Genomic DNA, 18,384 nt, shown 5'->3' on the forward strand with positions numbered 1-18,384 from the left:
TCAACTGTCTCCAATCTTTTCCATTTCCTTGGTTCCTTTCATGCTAAACCCCTTCTCCCAGGACAGGTCTATGTCCTATCCCAAGCAGTAACAACTATGTTTTGAATTCAGCACAAGATTGTAGGGGTCCCTACTAGAGGCTTCCTGGCAGTTTTACTTGCAACCCAGAAGGGCAGAGATAAGAGTGGAGTCAGTTAGCAGTGGGGATAAATCAGAAAAGGAATGTAGCAATATATCCATATTGTGGTTAGGTGAAGGCATTATAAGTCTATCATAAATGTGTTCAACTATAAACTTACAGGTGATAGGGTGGAGAAAGTTTGTAGGTCATTAAAAATTAAAATTGTCATTTTTTTCCTCTGCTGTCAGTTTCATGACAGGCCACGGGGAAGTGTACTCATAGCTAGTCAATCTGCATCACAGCTTGAAAGGCCTGGTAAGAGGAAAGCCCTTTTGGATCTAAGAGGTTCTTTGGGGCAATGAGAGAGAGAGAGAGAGAGAGAGAGAGAGAGAGAGAGAGAGAGAGAGAGAGAGAGCGAGCTGGGAGGCCTTGATTGCACAAGAAACAAAGCTTGTTCTTCTAGTGGGCAGGCACTTGGCCTGTGAGACAGGTTGTCTCAGAAAGGACATTTTATCTTTGTTTGGAGGTGGGGGTGGTGTTCAGGTGTCCAACAGAGGGCCTGGTAGCTGTCTGTTCCTTGCTTGTCTCTTAAGGCTTTGTTTGGGGTTGACTCTATCTTAGGAAGTAGCTCATGGAGGGTATTTGCAAAAGGCAGATACCCAGAACAAATGCTAAGGAGAGGGCCTGGAGTTCAGAGGCAGAAGGTTCTGTCTACTTGACTATTCAGGTACCTTGAAATGGAGATTCACACACACATACACATTTTAGGAGAATTATGAGCACAAGGAATTCATAGCAAGGCACAACTGAATATTAGGCTGCATAACACCAATAGTCCCTGCTGATTGGCTTCCCATTGGACTGACCCTTGGTCTTGTAAAGTATAGCTTAAAATATGCAGCTGGACTTCTATTTCATATTCCTGTGGCTTGCCATAGGGCATCTTGGCAATTTTGTAGAATCTTAGTCAGTCCCACAATGCTCCCTTTGAGTTAGTGGTGCTGCATTCTGGTCCAAAGCTGGTGTTTATGCACCACAGCAGGTGATTTCCAGAAAGAAGACTTGTTGTGTGTTCATAAGTGGGAACTTAACTGAAAGAAGGAATACAAAGTTCTTGCAGTAGAAGAGGGACCCAGAAGCGGGGGAGCGGGGAGCTACCAGTGTTCCCCATCATTTTGGTTATAACCTTATCTAGGTAGAGTCATGGGGGATGGGTGAACTAGTAAGTCAGACTGCCTGATTCATGTGGGTTCCAGATGGCTGTCATTTTCTATTGGTCTACCGTTAAGGGCTCCCAGCCAGAGTGCTCCTTTCTGGGAGAGACCTAAAAGATATCACACCTCCTGCTACTTTCCTTGGCATCTGACCAGATCAAAGCAAAGACAGCTGGTTTAAGCACCATGGCATCTCTGGCCTCTGCCAGAGACAACTACCAGTAGGACCAAGGCCCTTTCTGTCTTCTAGCCATGGACAAGATTCAGAGCTGCTTGCTTTGGGGTACCTACCCAAAACCTGTGTGACTACATGCAACGTCTTGTTCTCCAAAGTAACAGGAAAAGTAGGAAATTCTTATGGAGTTTATGCTAATCCATGGATTTTATATTGATGGCCTCACTAATCTCCCGAAAGATGAGGAATGGGAAATACTAATTTCATTCCCATTTCAGAGATGGGTATAGTGTGATAGTGAGGCATGAAGTGATAGAAACTTGCAAGTGCTACTACTTTCTGCAGAGATGAGAAAATGCATTGAGGTTGTATAGGCATCTTTAAAATGCGCGGATTCCTTGTAACTGTTGGAGAGGAGTTTAAATGGAGGCTTTTCTACCACCTCCCTTTTCTCAAATTGTTATGCCCAGGTCTCGGAGGACACCAAAAGACCATCATGGAGACTGAATCAGGCAAGTAAAAGCAAAGAGCCTTTATTATCTTCAAGCTGTGAGTTTGATCTCTCTGTCTGTCTGATGCATCAGTGAGAGCAGAGAGCCCAGGGCCCAGGCAGGGTGGGGGTTTTATCATGGCAGAGGTTGGTGTGAGGGTATTTCAAGGTTCAGGACTTTGATGGGCTGACATTTGTCTGGGTTATAGGGGATGTTTGGAATGTCAGGTATTTTCTCTTAGATGCAGACCCTACTGGGTGACCTCAGCTCATGGCTCTTCCTTTGGTCCAGGTGTTTTCTTCCAGAAGCTGTGTCTGGGCCTCAGCTATTTTCCCTTAGATGCAGGCCTCGCTGGGTGGGGCCTGCCAGAATCTGTATCTGTGCCTCGAAGCCTGTCATGGCAACTGTATAGCTAAGCTGTTTTGTGACCCCCACAAAATACCCAGCAGCTGCTTCCCAAATTAGTACACAGAGGCTTATATTAATTATAAATGCTTGGCTGAGAGACCAGGCTCATTACAAATTAGCTTTTATATTTAAATTAACCCATTTCTTTTTAATCAACACATTGCCATGAGGCCCATGGCTTACCATTCCTTTAGCATTTTGCTTCTTCGGCAGCCGGCTCTCAGATCTCCTGAGCCTGCCCTCTTCTTCTCCTTATTTTGGTTTTTCTGACTAACTTTGCCTGCCTTGCCATAGGACAAAACAGCTTTATTATATGCCAATGAGAACAGCACACAGACACAGTACACAGAAGGATTATCTAACAGCAGAAGAGAGTTATGTTGAATCTCTCTCTGGAAGTCCTCACCTGAATCACCCAAAGATGAAAGGCCCAGAGAAGAGTCATCTCTCCAGTGTCCCAAGGCAGAGAGCATGTTCTTTGTTCTGAATCAGTCTATTGGAGAACATCATACCAGTGATGTTATCTGTGTCAGAGATGAGAGGGGCAGAGCCTGCAATGACTTTTCTTCAACAGTTAGTGTTGTGCCCATGGGCAAGTCTTATTTATGTCAGCTCAGGTGGCATGTACATCTATACATAGTCCTCAAAGTCAAAGAAAAGGGAGAATAGAATTTTAGAGTTCCACAACATCCCTAATCATCAGGGAAATGCAAATCAAAACAAATCTGAGATACTACCTTACGCCTGTCAGAATGGCTAAGATCAAAAACACTGAAGACACTTTATGCTGGAGAGGATGTGGAACTAGGAGAACTCTCCTCCACTGCTGGTGGGAATGCAAGCTTGGACAACCACTTTGGAAATCAATATGGGGCTTTCTTAGAAAATTGGGAATCAATCTCCCCCAAGATCCAGCTATACCACTCCTGGGCATATACCCAAGAAATGCTCAATCATATCACAAGAGCACTTGCTCAGCTATGTTCATATCAGCATTGTTTGTAATAGCCAAAACCTGGAAACAACCTAGATGCCCTTCAACTGAAGAATGGATAAATAAATTGTGGCACATATACACAATGGAATACTACTCAGCAGAGAAAAACAATGACATCATGAGGTTTGCAGGCAAATGGATGGATCTAGAAAAAAATCATCCTGAGTGAGGTAACCCAGACTCAGAAAGACAAATATGGTATGTACTCACTCATAGGAAAATGCTAGATGTGGAACAAGGATGACTGGACTGCTATTCACATCATCAGTGAGACTACCTGGAAAACGGGACCCCAAGAAAGACACGGAGAAATGGATGAGATCTACATGAACAGCCTGGACATGAGTGGGAGTAATGAAGGGCAAGGGTCGAGGGAAAGAGAGCGAGAGATCCTAGCTGGATCAAGAAAAGAGAGGGAGAAGAAGGAATAGGAGACCATGGTAAATGAAGACCACATGAGAAAAGGAAGAAACAAAGAGCTAAAGAGGCCCACAGAAATCCACAAAGATACCCCCACAAAAGACTGCTGGCAATGGTGGAGACATAGCCGGGACTGACCTACTCTGGTGATGGGATGGCCAAACACCCTAATAGTTGTGCCATAAACCCCATCCAAGGACTGAGGAATCTGGATGCGGACATCCAAGGCTAGGCCTCGGGTGGAGTGCTGGGAGTCTAATTAGTGAGAAAGAGGAGGGTTTATATAAGTGAGAATTGTTGAAACCAAGGTTGGATAAAGCACAGGGACAAATAACCAAATGAATGGAAACACATGAACTATGAACCAAAGGCTGAGGGGCCCCCAACTGGATCAGGCCCTCTGAATAGGTGAGACAGTCAACTGGCTTGATCTGTTTGGGAGGCATCTAGGCAGTGGTACCAGGTCCTGGGCTCATTGCATGAGTTAGCTGTTTGAAACCTGGGACTTATGCAGGGACACTTGGCTCAATCTGGGAGGAGAGGACTGGACCTGCCTGGACTGAGTCTATCAGGTCGATCCCAGTCCTGGGGGAGACCTTGATCTGGAGGAGGTGGGAATGGGGGATGGGCTGGGGGGAAGGGGAGGGGGGCAGGAAGGGAGAGAACAAGGGAATCTGTGCTATTATGTAGAACTGAATAGTATTGTAAAATAAAATTAAATTAAATTTAAAAAAAATAAAAAATTTTAGAGTTCCAAACCTCAGATAAGGACACTGATATGTATGTTTATATGCTTGTGTCTGTGTGGCAATGTTCAGTCTTAACTGAAAGGATTAGCTTACAACCCAAGATTGTAAGTACAAGTACAAAGAGTCTCTGGCAGTTCCAATAAATGGAGTGGAGGAGTTGATGTAAAAAATAAAGAAATTCTAAAGGAACAAGATGTCAGACTTAAGAAAAATAAGCGAGAATGCTGTAAAAGTGCTTTAAATGCAGTCAATGTTACTTTCTGGCCATTTATTACATAACAAATCACCTGCTTCCTTCACACAGAGAGAATGCTGAAGTGATCTGGTCAAGGAGAATCTGATTCAGCTGAGATGTCACTTCACATGGGGGCTGCTGTTGGAAGACATTGACATACCTGATCTGGAAATGAGAATCTCTGAAGAGCTTGAGTTCCTAGACATCAAGAACACAGTGAGAATGCTCAACCTCCAGGCCTATGTGAGACACCTGAAAGGCCAGCATGAGGAAGCCCTGCAGAGCTTGAAAGAAGCAGAAGCCTTGATCCAGAGAGAGCAGTTGGGCCAGAGAAGTCTGGTGACCTGGGGCAACTGTGCCTAGGTACATTACCACATGGGCAGCATGGGCTTGGCAGAAACCCAGACCTACCTGGACAAGGTGGAGAACACATGCAAGGAATTGGGCAGTCCCTTCCGCTATAGTATGGAGTGTGCCAAGATGGACTGTGAACAATGCTGGGCCTTGCTGAAGTATGGAGGACAGAATTATGCAGGAGCCATGAACTGCTTTGCAAAGGCTCTGGAAGTGGAGCCCGAAAACCCTGAATATAAATAACACTGGTTATGCTATTGTAGCCTATAATCTAGAATGTGATCACAATAATACTTCTCTAGAACCCTTAGGGAAGGCTGTCAGGTTAAATCCTAAAGACCCATATATTAAAGTTTATCTTGCGCTGAAGCTTCAGGATTTAGGAGAAGCAGCTGAAGCAGAAACACACATTGAAGAAGCCCTCAGTAGCACATCCTGCCAACACTATACATTTCGCTCTATAGCCAAGTATTACCGAAGGAAAGGCTGCATAGACAAGGCACTCCCTCTGCTACACAGGGCCTTGCAGGAGTCACCTTCCTCTGGCTACCTGCATTACCAACTTGGGCTCTGCTACAAGCAACAGATGATCCAAATGAAGACATCCAGAACTGACCAGGCAAGAAGGCAGGGCAATGTGCAGAAATTGGCACAACAGGCCATTTGTGAATTTCAAGAGACTGTGAAACTTAGGCCCAGGCTTGAGATGACTTATGTTTGCATGGCAGAAGTGCAGGCAGAAATTGGTCAAACAGAGGGAAATTTCCAGAAGGCGCTGAACAAGAAGAATCTTGAGTGTCAAATAGAGCAGGATATTCATTTCCGCCATGGCCGTTACCAATAATTACATCAGAAATCAGAAGACAGGGCGATCACCCATGACTTGAAAGGTCTGAAAATAGAAGAAAAGACCTTTGTCTGGAGGAAACTACTCAAAGCTTTGGAGAAAGTGGCCACAAAACGTATTCACCAGAATGTTCAACTGATGGAGAGCACAAGCTTGTTTGGGTTAGTCCACAAACTGAAGGGGGACAAGGAGGAGGCCCTGAAGTGCTATGACAGGTCTCTGAGGCTCACTGGGAGAGTGAACCCTGAGTTCTGAATGCAGCTCACCTCTGTGAAGTGAATGTACTCATTACGGAGGGTTCCCAGCCTCCTTCCGGTTTCTTTCTTCAACTGCATGGCAGCTGGAATGCCAAGTAGCTCAGTGCATGTGCTGTTGCCACCATTTCTCACCCCTCATTGTCCTGTTCAGAAGGAACTTGCACCCCACTACATCTTCTCACTTACTGACCAGGACTGACCCCTACTGATCTGAAATCCCTTGAGCTGTGGGATCCTTGGACTTCTTTGCCTTATGTCTGTGTCTTGGGAACAAATATCTTCCATCCTCTGCCCGCCAGTGTCCTGTACAAAGAAGTCTTCTCCAAGGAAGCTTTTACTTTAGGTCAGCAGATGCTTTTACTACAGTGCAGTGTCAGAGGAATCCAAATGAGCAAAGAAAAGAGTTTGCAAGCTGAGAGGTCTCATGTTCCTTCAGAATTATTCATAGCTAATAAGAGTCTTAAGATTGGGGAAAGCCAAGCAAAGGAAACTTGCTGGGAACTACAGACAGAAAATGATATAAGGAGACTTGTCCAGTTTTTCTGTGCAATTGGTATTGTGCTTTATGTGATGCTTTTCCCTCAACTAAAATATATTCAGTAACATTCTTGGAAATCACAATGTCTTCCAGTGTAATTTGTTGATAGAATTGAAAGGATTTCATTTTAGAGTCCTCAAGAAGGCTTGGTATAGCAGAATCAACTAACAGAAGTCTAGTGGCAGGCAGGAAAGAAAATTCTGCACATAAACTCTGCAAGGGGTCTGTGTAAAGATGAAGGTTATTTCATTCTCCACATCATGGGATAGTAAGGGTGACTGATGCTGCCTTGCTGCCTGACAGCTGTTGTTTATCATCGTGGATTATGTTGCTAGAGATGGGTATAGGGTTCATTCACCTGACACCTGGGAACATACAGCTGATATTTTTAATACATGTATCTATTTTTGATAAGCCAAAAACATGTTTATTACATTCAAGCAAAGTTAAAGTGCAGTGAAAACTCTCAGGAATCATAATACTACTCCCTAAGAGTCTCACTCAATGCAGAAGAAGAGTAACTGATTGGAAAGGTAAACACATGGGAGAGAGAAAGATTGGGAGACAGCAAGAGGGTGTTCAGTTTGATTCAGAAGCCAGGGTCTGGGAACTTGGCAGACTTTTCTCTTCCAGGAGAGCATTTTCACACTTGCCCAAGGTAAGACATCTTTGCAAGGTTTTTCAAGGGATGATATGTGGGTCAGACACTGGATGTTTCAGATACCTGGGTGTCCTGTTGTCACTAAGTTTTGTCCCCTTCCCTTACCTCCATGAGAGTTGTAGTCTGGAGGGTCTAAACTAGAGAACATAAATGGTTAAAATTCTCCCCTTGATTAAAGTACCCTGTGGTTCCTAGGTCCTGAGCTCAGCAAGCCCAGCATGTACCCATGTGCTCTGTGTCTGCTGACCCACACTGCCCATGTTCAGGAACACTTCCCCATCCTCTGCATCTTCTCTCTCTTTGTTTCTGCTGGTTAGCTGTCCTGTCAGCTCTTTTGGGTTTTCTTTGCTCTTCCTTATCCCCTCAGAGTATAGTCTCCTTTTGTTATCCTAGTCTTCACACTCACTCAACTGCATGAATGAAACTATCATTGGTGAAATTATTATGGCCACTCCACGTAGTTAAAGGGAAGATTTATTTAGTGGGTATCTTACAAAAAAGGGAAATGTAGGTTGTGAGGTCTGGGGAAGGTGTATCTCAATCCAGCGGTGTTCTCTGGAGCTCTGCTCAGTCAACCTCCACTGTCTAGGGTCCAGGAACAGAGAGAGCGCGCTGGCCCATCCAGATCTCAGTCTCTAGGTGCCTCCCTTAGCCCCACCTTGTAGACATGACAGTTGCCTAAGCCTCAATGGGGGTTGGAATTTCCAGAACAAAGATGGAATGGCTAACCATTACAAACTAGAGCAAGTTGAGGTGTGCCCTCCACAGCTGTGCAAGGAACAAGCATGGGTGACACAACACACACACACACACACACACACAGAGAGAGAGAGAGAGAGAGAGAGAGAGAGAGAGAGAGATAGCCCACAGAATAAATACATGTGAAAAACAAAGTTAAATAAAGAAAATCACTGTGCATTAGGTTTTTGAGCATCAAGCTACAACTAATAATGTCCCTATTATTAATTAAATGTAGATTGTATGTGCTTAGTTACCACTAATGTTCCAAATGTTCTATAGTGACCTGTAGGTCAAATGTAGGACAAATGTCTACAAACCTGACTTTCCATGGACTGACAATGAAAACTCCAGAGCAAAGATGGCGAGACAGGTAGTGAATGTGGATCAGTGGCCTATTTTGTGCCCAAGTTTGTTATGGCCTTAGCAGGAAAGCATCCTGGTATCACCCACAGTCACTGACATGCTTTTCTTCAACTATAATTTCCCCAAAAGGCACAGCAATTTCTAATGTGAACACTGATATCAAGCTAAGGGTGGAGTAGGCAGTGACCTCCAGCTATTAGATTTGTTCCTGAAGTGATAGGCAGCCAGGTCACTAAGACCTACTCGGTGTAGGCTTAAGATAACAGACTTTTAAAGAAAAGTAATGGATTTGAACAAGTCATAGGTATTTGTATGGAACACCTTCCATAATGCTGCATATTTGTGCCATGTCAGCAGACATGTGTTAACATCTCTCTGCACCCTACTGTGATTATAGCATACATAATCACATTCTTTTCCCATGTCTTCTTGTGCATTAGGAAGACACTGACCATCATCTTCTCTAAAGAGTCAGCAAGAACAATAGGTACAATGTAAAAAGGACACTGCACCTGGGGCACTCACCATACCCCGAGAAAGATGGCCTGGAGCCTCAGCTGAGTCCCAGATCAACAGTCAAGCAATTTCAAATTGATAGAGGATGCCTAGATCATTTTGACCCTGGTTCTAACCCAGGTACACATCATAATCACCTGAGAATTCTGATTTGTTTCATTGATTGATTTTGTTTTTCTCAGACAGCATTTCTCTGTGAAGCAGTCCTGGCTGCAACTCACTCTGTAGACCAGGCTAGCCTCAAACTCACAGAGATCTGCCTGCCTCTGCCTTTTGAGGCCTGTGATCAAAGGCATGTGCCACCACCACCTGGCTTGATTGATTGTTTTAAAACTGATTTTAAATCTGATTCTGGGGTATGTTCAGTTGGGCTATCCAAGAGATTGAACAAAATTCATTTAGATGTTCTCTAATGATTCTAACATGCAGTGAAGATTTAAATTTGCCAGCCCATCCCACTCACTCACTACTGAGCCAGGAATATCGCAGCTAGCAGAGGTGCCATGGTCTTTCACAAAATGTCAGTTTCATGCAGGTGCTTTGGATATCTGGGATGGGTCTGATAGCCTATACAGACACATCATTTCCTGAAGGTTCTTTATTTTCCAGTTCCCATTTGTCTCTTCTCTATGCATTCCACACACTCACATGTAATCAAAAATACATGATTGTAGGCACATGCACCCACATACAGTTAGCTATTTGTTTCTTCTCTTCCTAACACTCTTTGGCCAGCATCATAAATGGTTCCGTTTATTACAGAGACAAAGCAAAAAGAGAGGTAATACAGGCCTGAGCCTGAACTGCACAGAACTGGCACCAATGTCTCCTTATAGCAGTAGGGGAAGAATCCATTTTGGTCCTCTGCTTGCCATGGACTGTAGGGATTTGGAAAATGAAACACTCCAATATATTTCCATGGAAGTATTGTGCTTTCACATGCATGTACACAGAGCATTGACTGACTTTCACATGCATATACACAGAGCATTGTCTTTTACCCCAAACATGAGTCAATGATGTTTTAGAAGCTGACCTAGTTATTAGGAATGTTTCCCGACAAGCAGCATTCTACTACTGTGCGATAATTTCATGGAGCTTAAATGATAAGCAAGGATAATTAGTAGGAGATTGTGAGCAGACAACTTTGGAACACTCGCTCTATGCAGTGAAGGAATGAAAAATGAAAACCTTCCTGTTCTTCTCTGTTTCACCTTTATGAAGATACAGCACAGAAACGCAAAAAATATTAGGTCCAGCCTATATTGTTTGCTCCAGGGTCTGCAGGAGAGTTTAGCAACCAGCTGAGGATTCTAATCTGAGGAATATTCAATGATTCTATGCACACTGAGTTCTTCAGTCCATTCACTTTATTTTTTCTATGGTGATTCTATCTGCACAGTTTCTTTTCTGCTCTCTTATTTAGCTCCTCTGGGTCCCTCCTGCTCTCAGTCCCTTCTACTGTTCTCTCATCATTCTACCTAGTTCTTTCCATCTCTGTCCTCATCTTTGTTCTTCTCCATCAATCCTCTTCTCTCAGTGCTCTCAGAGAACCAGTCTATATACCCACACAGTAATTCTTTGGTAAAACAATGCTGGCTTGAGTTTTCAGGGATTCAGAGAGAGGTGATAAGGACCCACACATAAAGCAATTAATTGTCAGCTTCCAATTACAACCCAAAAGGGGAGTGACTACAAGGGAGTTCTCTGGTAGGGTCAACTAAAGGCTAAGATCAGTTAGGGAATTTATGTGCTCAAACTGTAATCTAGAAATGGCGAGGTACAATGTTAGGGGTCAGTAAGTCACAAGAAAGTAAACTGTCTTTGGTGCCACTTTTCCCACTCATCCCAGCTGCAGCTGCTTTCTGATAGGGAGGGGGACATATGTTAGGTGGCTAAGCAACCTATGTCAGAGAAAATCTAGGAATAGCACCTGGCTGAGGAGGAAGAAAAACTTAATTTGCACAGGAAAGAAGCTTGGCACCTATTGTCTGCCTGGCCTGGAGGCAAACTCCATGGGTCAGTGAGAAGTAACTGCCTTAACTCAGTATCTAGCAATGGCTCAAACTTCATCCCAGGAATGTGAGATATAAATCTCTTAAGTTAGGGTCTTGTGTAAATAACCTGGGGTGAAGATAAGGGGTTGAGGATTTAATTGTTAGGGGTCCTTTTCTCTATCTGTGAGTGAGATGAGCTAATCTTTCTTGCCTCCACAGAGGTACAAATCTCCACACAGCCACAGCTGAACATCTCATTTACACAGCTCTCTCCCCAGACAGCCCTTTACACAGTTCCTAGGCACAGCTCCTCTACATAGCAGCAGCTCCTTCACACACCTCTCTCTCACACTCACTCACACACAGACTTCTGACAGATTATTCACTCACTCTTTCTCCACTCACTCCCTCACACTTTCCTCATGAATCTTCATCACTCTCTCTTAGCACACACACACACACACACACACACACACACACACACACACAGCACACACACACACACACACAGCACACACACACACACACACACACACACACACACACACACCACTCACATTCTGGACAAGTATTAGTTACATTTTTAGGGCCCCACCCATTCTCACAGCACAGATAAGTCACATAGCTTTTCTTAGATAGTAATGTCACATTGACCTGTGCATGCAGCTCTAAGTTGATGAGGGTTCCCAGAAATTAAACCATTGGCTGAACCCTGTGTGGTCAGTGCACATGAAGAAAGGGAACCACTGCAAGACTATGTCTTGATGTAAACAGCCTGGTCTTGATGTAGCAAAAACAACACTGGGAATTAGTCTTTGTGTATTCTCTGTAGGAGCAGATTAATCTGTTTTGGACTTGTTCTAAGGTCTTTGCAAAATGAGTTAAAGGCTGTCATGAATACCGAACACTGTTAACTTTCCTGTGTCAGTAAAGAAGAATACTCTGGGAATATTTCTGTTCATCAGAAGTATGCAGCTTAAACAGAAATCCACAGCTAAATGTGTGCCCAGAAATGTAAAACACACTACCAAGGCACCATGGAAAGCACCCCACAGCTGTTCTTATTAGGGAGGCATACCCGGGGCATCTGTGAAAGTTACAAAGAGAAAGGAACTGGTTTCCACAGCCAGTGACCCCATGACTTTGCCAAGTAGGACTCCCAATTAGGGACATACACATCTGGTGGTTCAACTTGTCCAACACTGGTTGTCATCTGTCATATACTGCCACGGCCCTCAGCAAATGTATCATGACATATTGTGAAGGTGACAGTATAACCCTATAGATTTAATTCTCTCTACACCAAGGATTCTGGTGACTGATTCTAAAGGCAGACTTTATGAAAATCATTTAAACTCCATGTCACACACCTAGCCACCACACAGACACATACCTCCATATTCTTCATAAGTAAACTTCACTGGGAAAGTGGCCAAGGAGCCCCCATCTCCTGCTGGTGACAGCTGATTGAGGTTTAAGGATAAAACTCTCTGGTCAGGAAATATTTCATGAGAGTTTATCATTCTATCAGGAGATGGAATCAGATATTTAAGTCCCTTTTAATGATTTTCTTATATTTAGAGGAGTGAGGGATGAGTTATATTTGGGGACACAGCAATGAATGTCCAGGCTAAAGAAACAGACACCAATATGGCTGAGAAAGTAGGTTACCAAGAAAACAGGACAACAGACCAAGGGGCCAGATGTTGGCCTGGACCAATCTGAGCCCCACCTTCTGCAGTTCCTACACTGGTCTCACCTTTAGCATAGGATACCATCAAGGCTGTGAATACAGCATTCTCTAGAGATTCTATGCTTGGCTCTTGTTTATGTGGCTGTGACTGGTGGCCAGAGACCTTTACAAATAGACACCTCAGGAGAAGGTAACAGAAAACAAGACTCCATGACTGTAGGCTCTGGGAAATTAGCCTAGTTAATGAAGGGTAAACTCCTAAAGCCTCAGGTAGACAGAGAATCTCTGCAGAGGGAAGAGGACTTGAATGATCACACCTGCAGCAGTTCCTAAGGACAGCCACAAACTACACCAGCTGGGATGTACCTCTTCCAAATTGTATGGAATCTCACCTGCTGATGGACTCCTCCATCCCCAAACTTCCCCTATGCCATGCCATCAAATCCATGAGTGTGCTCTCAGTTCCAAGCAGACAGTGCAGAACTGCAGTTCTTTTGACTGAGGAACAATGATGCTTGTGGAGATGCCAGGCTGTGTCTTCATGTCCACATCACCTCCATTAATATCATAACAGCATGTCCTGGTGCCAGGGATGTCTCTCTAGACAGCTGGATGGAACTGACGGGTCAGTCTGTTCCAGATTCCCTCTTCTCATTGGTTCAGAGAGAGGAGAAGGCCCACACCTGTTTGCCCTCAGTTTCCCTGAGGAGAAACCTGCAGGCTTTAGTTTCACTTTCTCTTTCAGCTTCCTACTGTGACTATAAAAGCACAAAGTCACAAACCACAGCTCACAGAGCTGTCTTCCAGCCCTTCTCTGAGAGTCCTGTTGGTGTGCAAGTCCACAAGACAGCAGAGTTAGAAGACAGGATTCTGAGGAGCCTGTCCTGGTGAGAACCCAGAGAACTGCTGCCACCTTCACAGCAACCATGGGGTAAGGATTTCCCTGCTCTGCAGTTTGAGTGAACCCAGGACTCAAACATTTGCTTGTGTCCAGGTCTGACTGAGTCTGCTTCTGTTCCTTTGTTCTGTCTTCTGCCTTTTCTCTCTGCTACTGAAAAGGAAACAAGGATGCTAATTGCCCTGAGTGTCCAGGGACTCTGTTTAATGGGTGTGCTGTTGGCAAGGGCTGGATGGGTGACAGCAAGCTGGCTTTAGTTTTAAAGGCTGTCTCACACATGTACTTGGAAACTCCTGGGCAGACTTTAGCATGCTCATCTCACAGAGAGAGACAGTTACCAAGGAGAACTTCGGGAATGGACAAGTTACTGCTCTACCTACTTAGCCCTCAAAGAGAGCAGCTGCTTAGAGGGTCCTCCTTCCAATCCTCTGACCCAGCTCCTTCATTGTCCATGAGATGTACCCATCAGATCCCACAAGGACCTCTTGAGATGCTTGCTGTTCACGGTTTCTGTGTAGTACATATAACATATATATTCACTGAATATGCAATATATACTATATATATATTCAAGAAATACTAGGCACCCAGTCGAATCTTATTTATGTGAATAGCCCTGGGTTTTTACGTTGAAATTGCCATTCAGATTAAAAGTGCCAGTCAGTGGAGGTGTTTGCACTGACTCTTTGCTACAGTGAGCATCTCTTTACTTGGGGGATTATTCTTCTGACTTTGTACATGAATATGGAGGCGGCTGACAGCAGTTGGGGAGTGGTGACATAGAATACAGAGTTCACAGTGATAGAAATATATAGAGCCGAAGTAAGTAGAGCCTGGAAGGCTATAGGACCTGTCAGGTGATGGTCATTATCATAGAGTGAGTGACCCAGGTGCTTAAGTATTTGGTTTGCAAAGTGGTTCCTGCAGAATGAGAAAGGAAGGAGATCTCCAACTTCACAGGGGATCCTGAGCAACCACAGAGCTGTAGGATCCTGGCTGCTATTTGTCCAGGATGCCCACACAAATGGCTTTTGCTTCTGTTCTGCTTAGCTTTCCTGCTTAAAGGACTTATGCACAAGTTCATGTGCCTCCCCCTCAGGACACAGGTCCTCAGCAGGACCCTTGTGAGCCTCCAACTAGGCAGATCTTCCTGGACAGCTGGTGTTCAGATTTCAGGTGATTTTAGCTGCGCTGCCAATGCCTTTATTTCCCATAAGGTGTGGGCACAATCTCTAATTCACTGTGCACTGCTGTAGGCAGGGAAAGCAAAGAAAAGCAGGATTGAATCTGATGCCCCAGGTCGTGATTAATTTGCCAACACAAATCTCTCCATCTTTACTACATGCCCTGTAAAAGAGGAAATAACCATGCATTTGATTATTTCAGAGAGACAGAGAGAAACAGGCAGAGACAGAGACTGAGAAGACAGAAATTTCTTATGCCTTTGTCTCTTTCTAGCCTGGCTCATCAAATATTACAGGTAAAGACCTGAGTCTAGTCACAATTGGGAAACCTTCCCTGGGGCACTTTTGAAATATCCAAGTATTTGTATCCAACATTAATGAACTGGACAAGGGCCACATGATTACTAACAGAGATAGAGACATTTCATTACAAAACAGCACTCTGAAAAATGAGAACAGACTAGTAAGCTGCTTGCTTTTGGGTTACTACCCTGAAGCTAAGTGACTAGATTCTATAGGTGGTTCTGAGACAGGAGTGATACATAGTTTGGAACTACTTGTACTGCTCTATTGGGAAACAAGAAAAGGCATGAAGTTGTATAAGCATCTTTAAAATAAAGGGATTCTTTGTAACCATAGGAGGGGAGAGCAAAGTTGACTTACTCTCCAGAAGCTCCTGAGCTACATCGTCCAAAGATAAAAGTTCTGAAGAAGAGTCATATCCCCAGTGTCACAAGGCAGAGGGCACGTCCATTAGTTCTGCAGCAGCCCATGGAGAACAGCTCGTTGTTTGAGATGAAATATACAGACCCCCAATGACTTTTCCTCCATATTCAGTGTTTACCACACAGATAGGTCCTGTCTATGTCAGCTCAGGTGGCATAAACTTGTACACATAATCCTCAAAGACATAAGGAAATGGGGAACAGAATTTAGAGTTCCATAGCTGAGATAAGGATTCTGACATGTACGTTTGTGTGCTTGTATCTGTGTGGCAATGTCCAGTCTTGACTGAAAGCATTAACATACAACCTAAGATTGTAAGTACAGGTACATGTACATGCATGTACAAGAAGCCTCTGACAGTACAAATAATTAGAGATGAGAGACTGTTTTAAAATAGTCAAGAAATTCTAAAGGAACAAAATATCAGACTTTCAGGAAGTGAGCAAGAATGTCGTGAAATGTATTTAGCTTGGAGTTAATTGGCAATTTTGTATCATTAACAAATCACCTGCTTCCTTCACACAGAGAGAATGCTGTCAGTGATCAGGTCAAGGAGGGTCTGATTGAACTGAATTGTCACTTCACATGGAATCTGATGTTGGAAGACTTTGGCATACCTGATTTGGAAATGAGGATCTCTGAGGAGCTTGAGTTTCTAGACATCAAAAACCAAGTGGGGATGTTTAACCTCAGGGCTTATGTGAATCACCTGAAAGGCCAGCATGAGGAAGCCCTGCAGAGCTTGAAAGAAGCAGAAGCCTTGATCCAGGGAGAGCAGTTGGGCAAGAGAAGCCTGGTGACCTGGAGCAACTGTGCCTGGGTACATTACCACATGGGCAGCCTGGCAGAAATCCAGACCTACCTGGACAAGGTAGAGAACACATGCAAGGAATTTGGCAGTCCCTTCCGCTATAGTATGGAGTGTGCTGAGATGGAATATGAGAAAGGCTGGGCCTTGCTGAAGAGTGGACGAAAGAATTATATACCAGGCATGGAGTGCTTTGAAAGAGCTCTGAGTGTGGATCCTGAAAACCCTTTATACAACATTGGCTATGCAGTTGCAGCCTATCACACAGACTTTGATGACGATAATATCTCTCTAGAACCCCTAAGGAAGGCTGTCAGTTTAAATCCAGAAGATCCGAATATTAAAGTTTATCTTGCGCTGAAGCTTCAGGATTTAGGAGAAGCAGCTGAAGCAGAAACACACATTGAAGAAGCCCTCAGTAGCACATCCTGCCAACACTATACATTTCGATCTATAGCCAAGTATTACCGAAGGAAAGGCTACATATCCCAGGCTTTCCCTCTGCTACACAGGGCCTTGCAGGAGTCACCTGACTCTGGCTACCTGCATTACCAACTAGGGCTCTGCTACCATAGACAAGTGATGCAACTGAGGACATCCACCGATAAGCCGGCCCAAAGGCAGGCGGCACAACAGGCCATTCTTGAATTTCAAGAGATTGTGAAACTCAGGCCCAGATTTGAGATGGCTTATGTTGGCATGGCTGAAGTTCAGGCAGAAATTGGCCAACATGAAGAAGCAGAGGCAAATTTCCAGAAGGCGCTGAACATGAAGGAACTGTACATGAATCTTGAGTGTCACAAAGAGCAGGATATTCATTTACGCTATGGCCGTTTCCAACACTTTCATCGGAAATCAGAGGATGAGGCGATCACCCACTACTTAATAGGTCTTAAACTGAAAAAAAAAAACTTTGTCTGGAGGAATATACTTGGAAGGTTAGAGAGAATGGTCACAAGACGTGCTCGCCTGCATGTTCGAATTGTGGAGAGCTATTGCTTGCTGGGCTTCATCCACAAACTGAAGGGGGACAAGGAATCGGCCCTGCAGTGCTATGAATTGGCTCTGCGGCTCACTGGGGAAGTGAACCGTAAGTTTTGAGTGCAGCTCACCTCTGTGAAGTGAATGTACTCATAACTGAAGGTTCCCGGCCTCCTTTCCAGTTTCTTTCTCCATCCTCTTTGTCACCCCTCATTGTGGTGTCTAAAAGAATTTGCACCTGCTCACTTACTGACCAGGACTGACCCCTGCTGATCTGCACTCCCTTGAGCTGTGGGATCCTAGGACTTCTTTTCTTTATGTCTGTGTCTTGGGAATATAATTCTTCCATCAAGACCTGCCAGTGTCCTGGACAAAGAGGTATTCTCCAAGGAATCTTTTACTTTAGGTCAGCAGATACTCTTAGTACATTGAAGTTTCAGAGGAAACCAAGTGAGCAAACGGGAGAGTTTGAAAGCTGAGGGGTCTCACTGTACTGCAGAATCATTCACGGCTAATAAGAGTCTTAAGTTTGGGGGAAGCCAAGCAGAGGAAACTTGCCGGGACCTTACAGACAGGAGATGATATAAGGAGATTTGTGCACTTATTCTGTGCTATTGATAGTGTGTTATATGTGATGTTTTCCCCTCAACTAATATATATTCAGTAAAATTCCTTGAATCACAAAGTCTTCCAGTTTAATTTTCTGACCGAATGAAAAGGAAATCTCTTCAGTGTCCTCAAGAAGACTTAGGATAGCAGAATAAACTAACAGAAGTCTAGTGACAGGTAGGTAAGAAAGTTCTACACATAAACCCTGCAAGGGTCTGTGTAAAGATGAAGGGTATATGTCATTCTCCACATCATGGGATAGTAATGCGACTGATGCTGCCTTGGTACCTGACAACTGCTGTTTATCATTGGGAATTAAGTTGCTAGGTATGTGTTTAGGGTTCATTCACCTGATATTTGGGGAAATACCTCTGATATTTTTAATAGGTGTTTCTTTGATA

General features: G+C 44.0%; 1 protein-coding gene and 1 pseudogene across 1 annotated transcript; both read left to right on the forward strand.

The window, feature by feature from the left end:
* The first annotated feature begins 4,796 nt into the window (after positions 1–4,796).
* On the forward strand, positions 4,797–7,041 carry LOC114684559 (annotated as a pseudogene).
* A 6,433-nt stretch (positions 7,042–13,474) lies between these two features.
* Positions 13,475–17,984, forward strand: LOC114684572 (interferon-induced protein with tetratricopeptide repeats 1-like). The gene is made up of 2 exons (XM_028859105.2): positions 13,475–13,708; positions 16,111–17,984. Exons 1-2 carry the CDS (start codon positions 13,704–13,706, stop codon positions 17,492–17,494), a joined length of 1,389 nt encoding a protein of 462 aa, XP_028714938.1. The 5' UTR covers positions 13,475–13,703; the 3' UTR covers positions 17,495–17,984.
* The last annotated feature ends 400 nt before the right edge of the window (positions 17,985–18,384 follow it).

This window comes from Peromyscus leucopus, chromosome 1, assembly GCF_004664715.2.
Source record: "Peromyscus leucopus breed LL Stock chromosome 1, UCI_PerLeu_2.1, whole genome shotgun sequence".
Lineage (NCBI taxonomy): Eukaryota > Metazoa > Chordata > Mammalia > Rodentia > Cricetidae > Peromyscus > Peromyscus leucopus.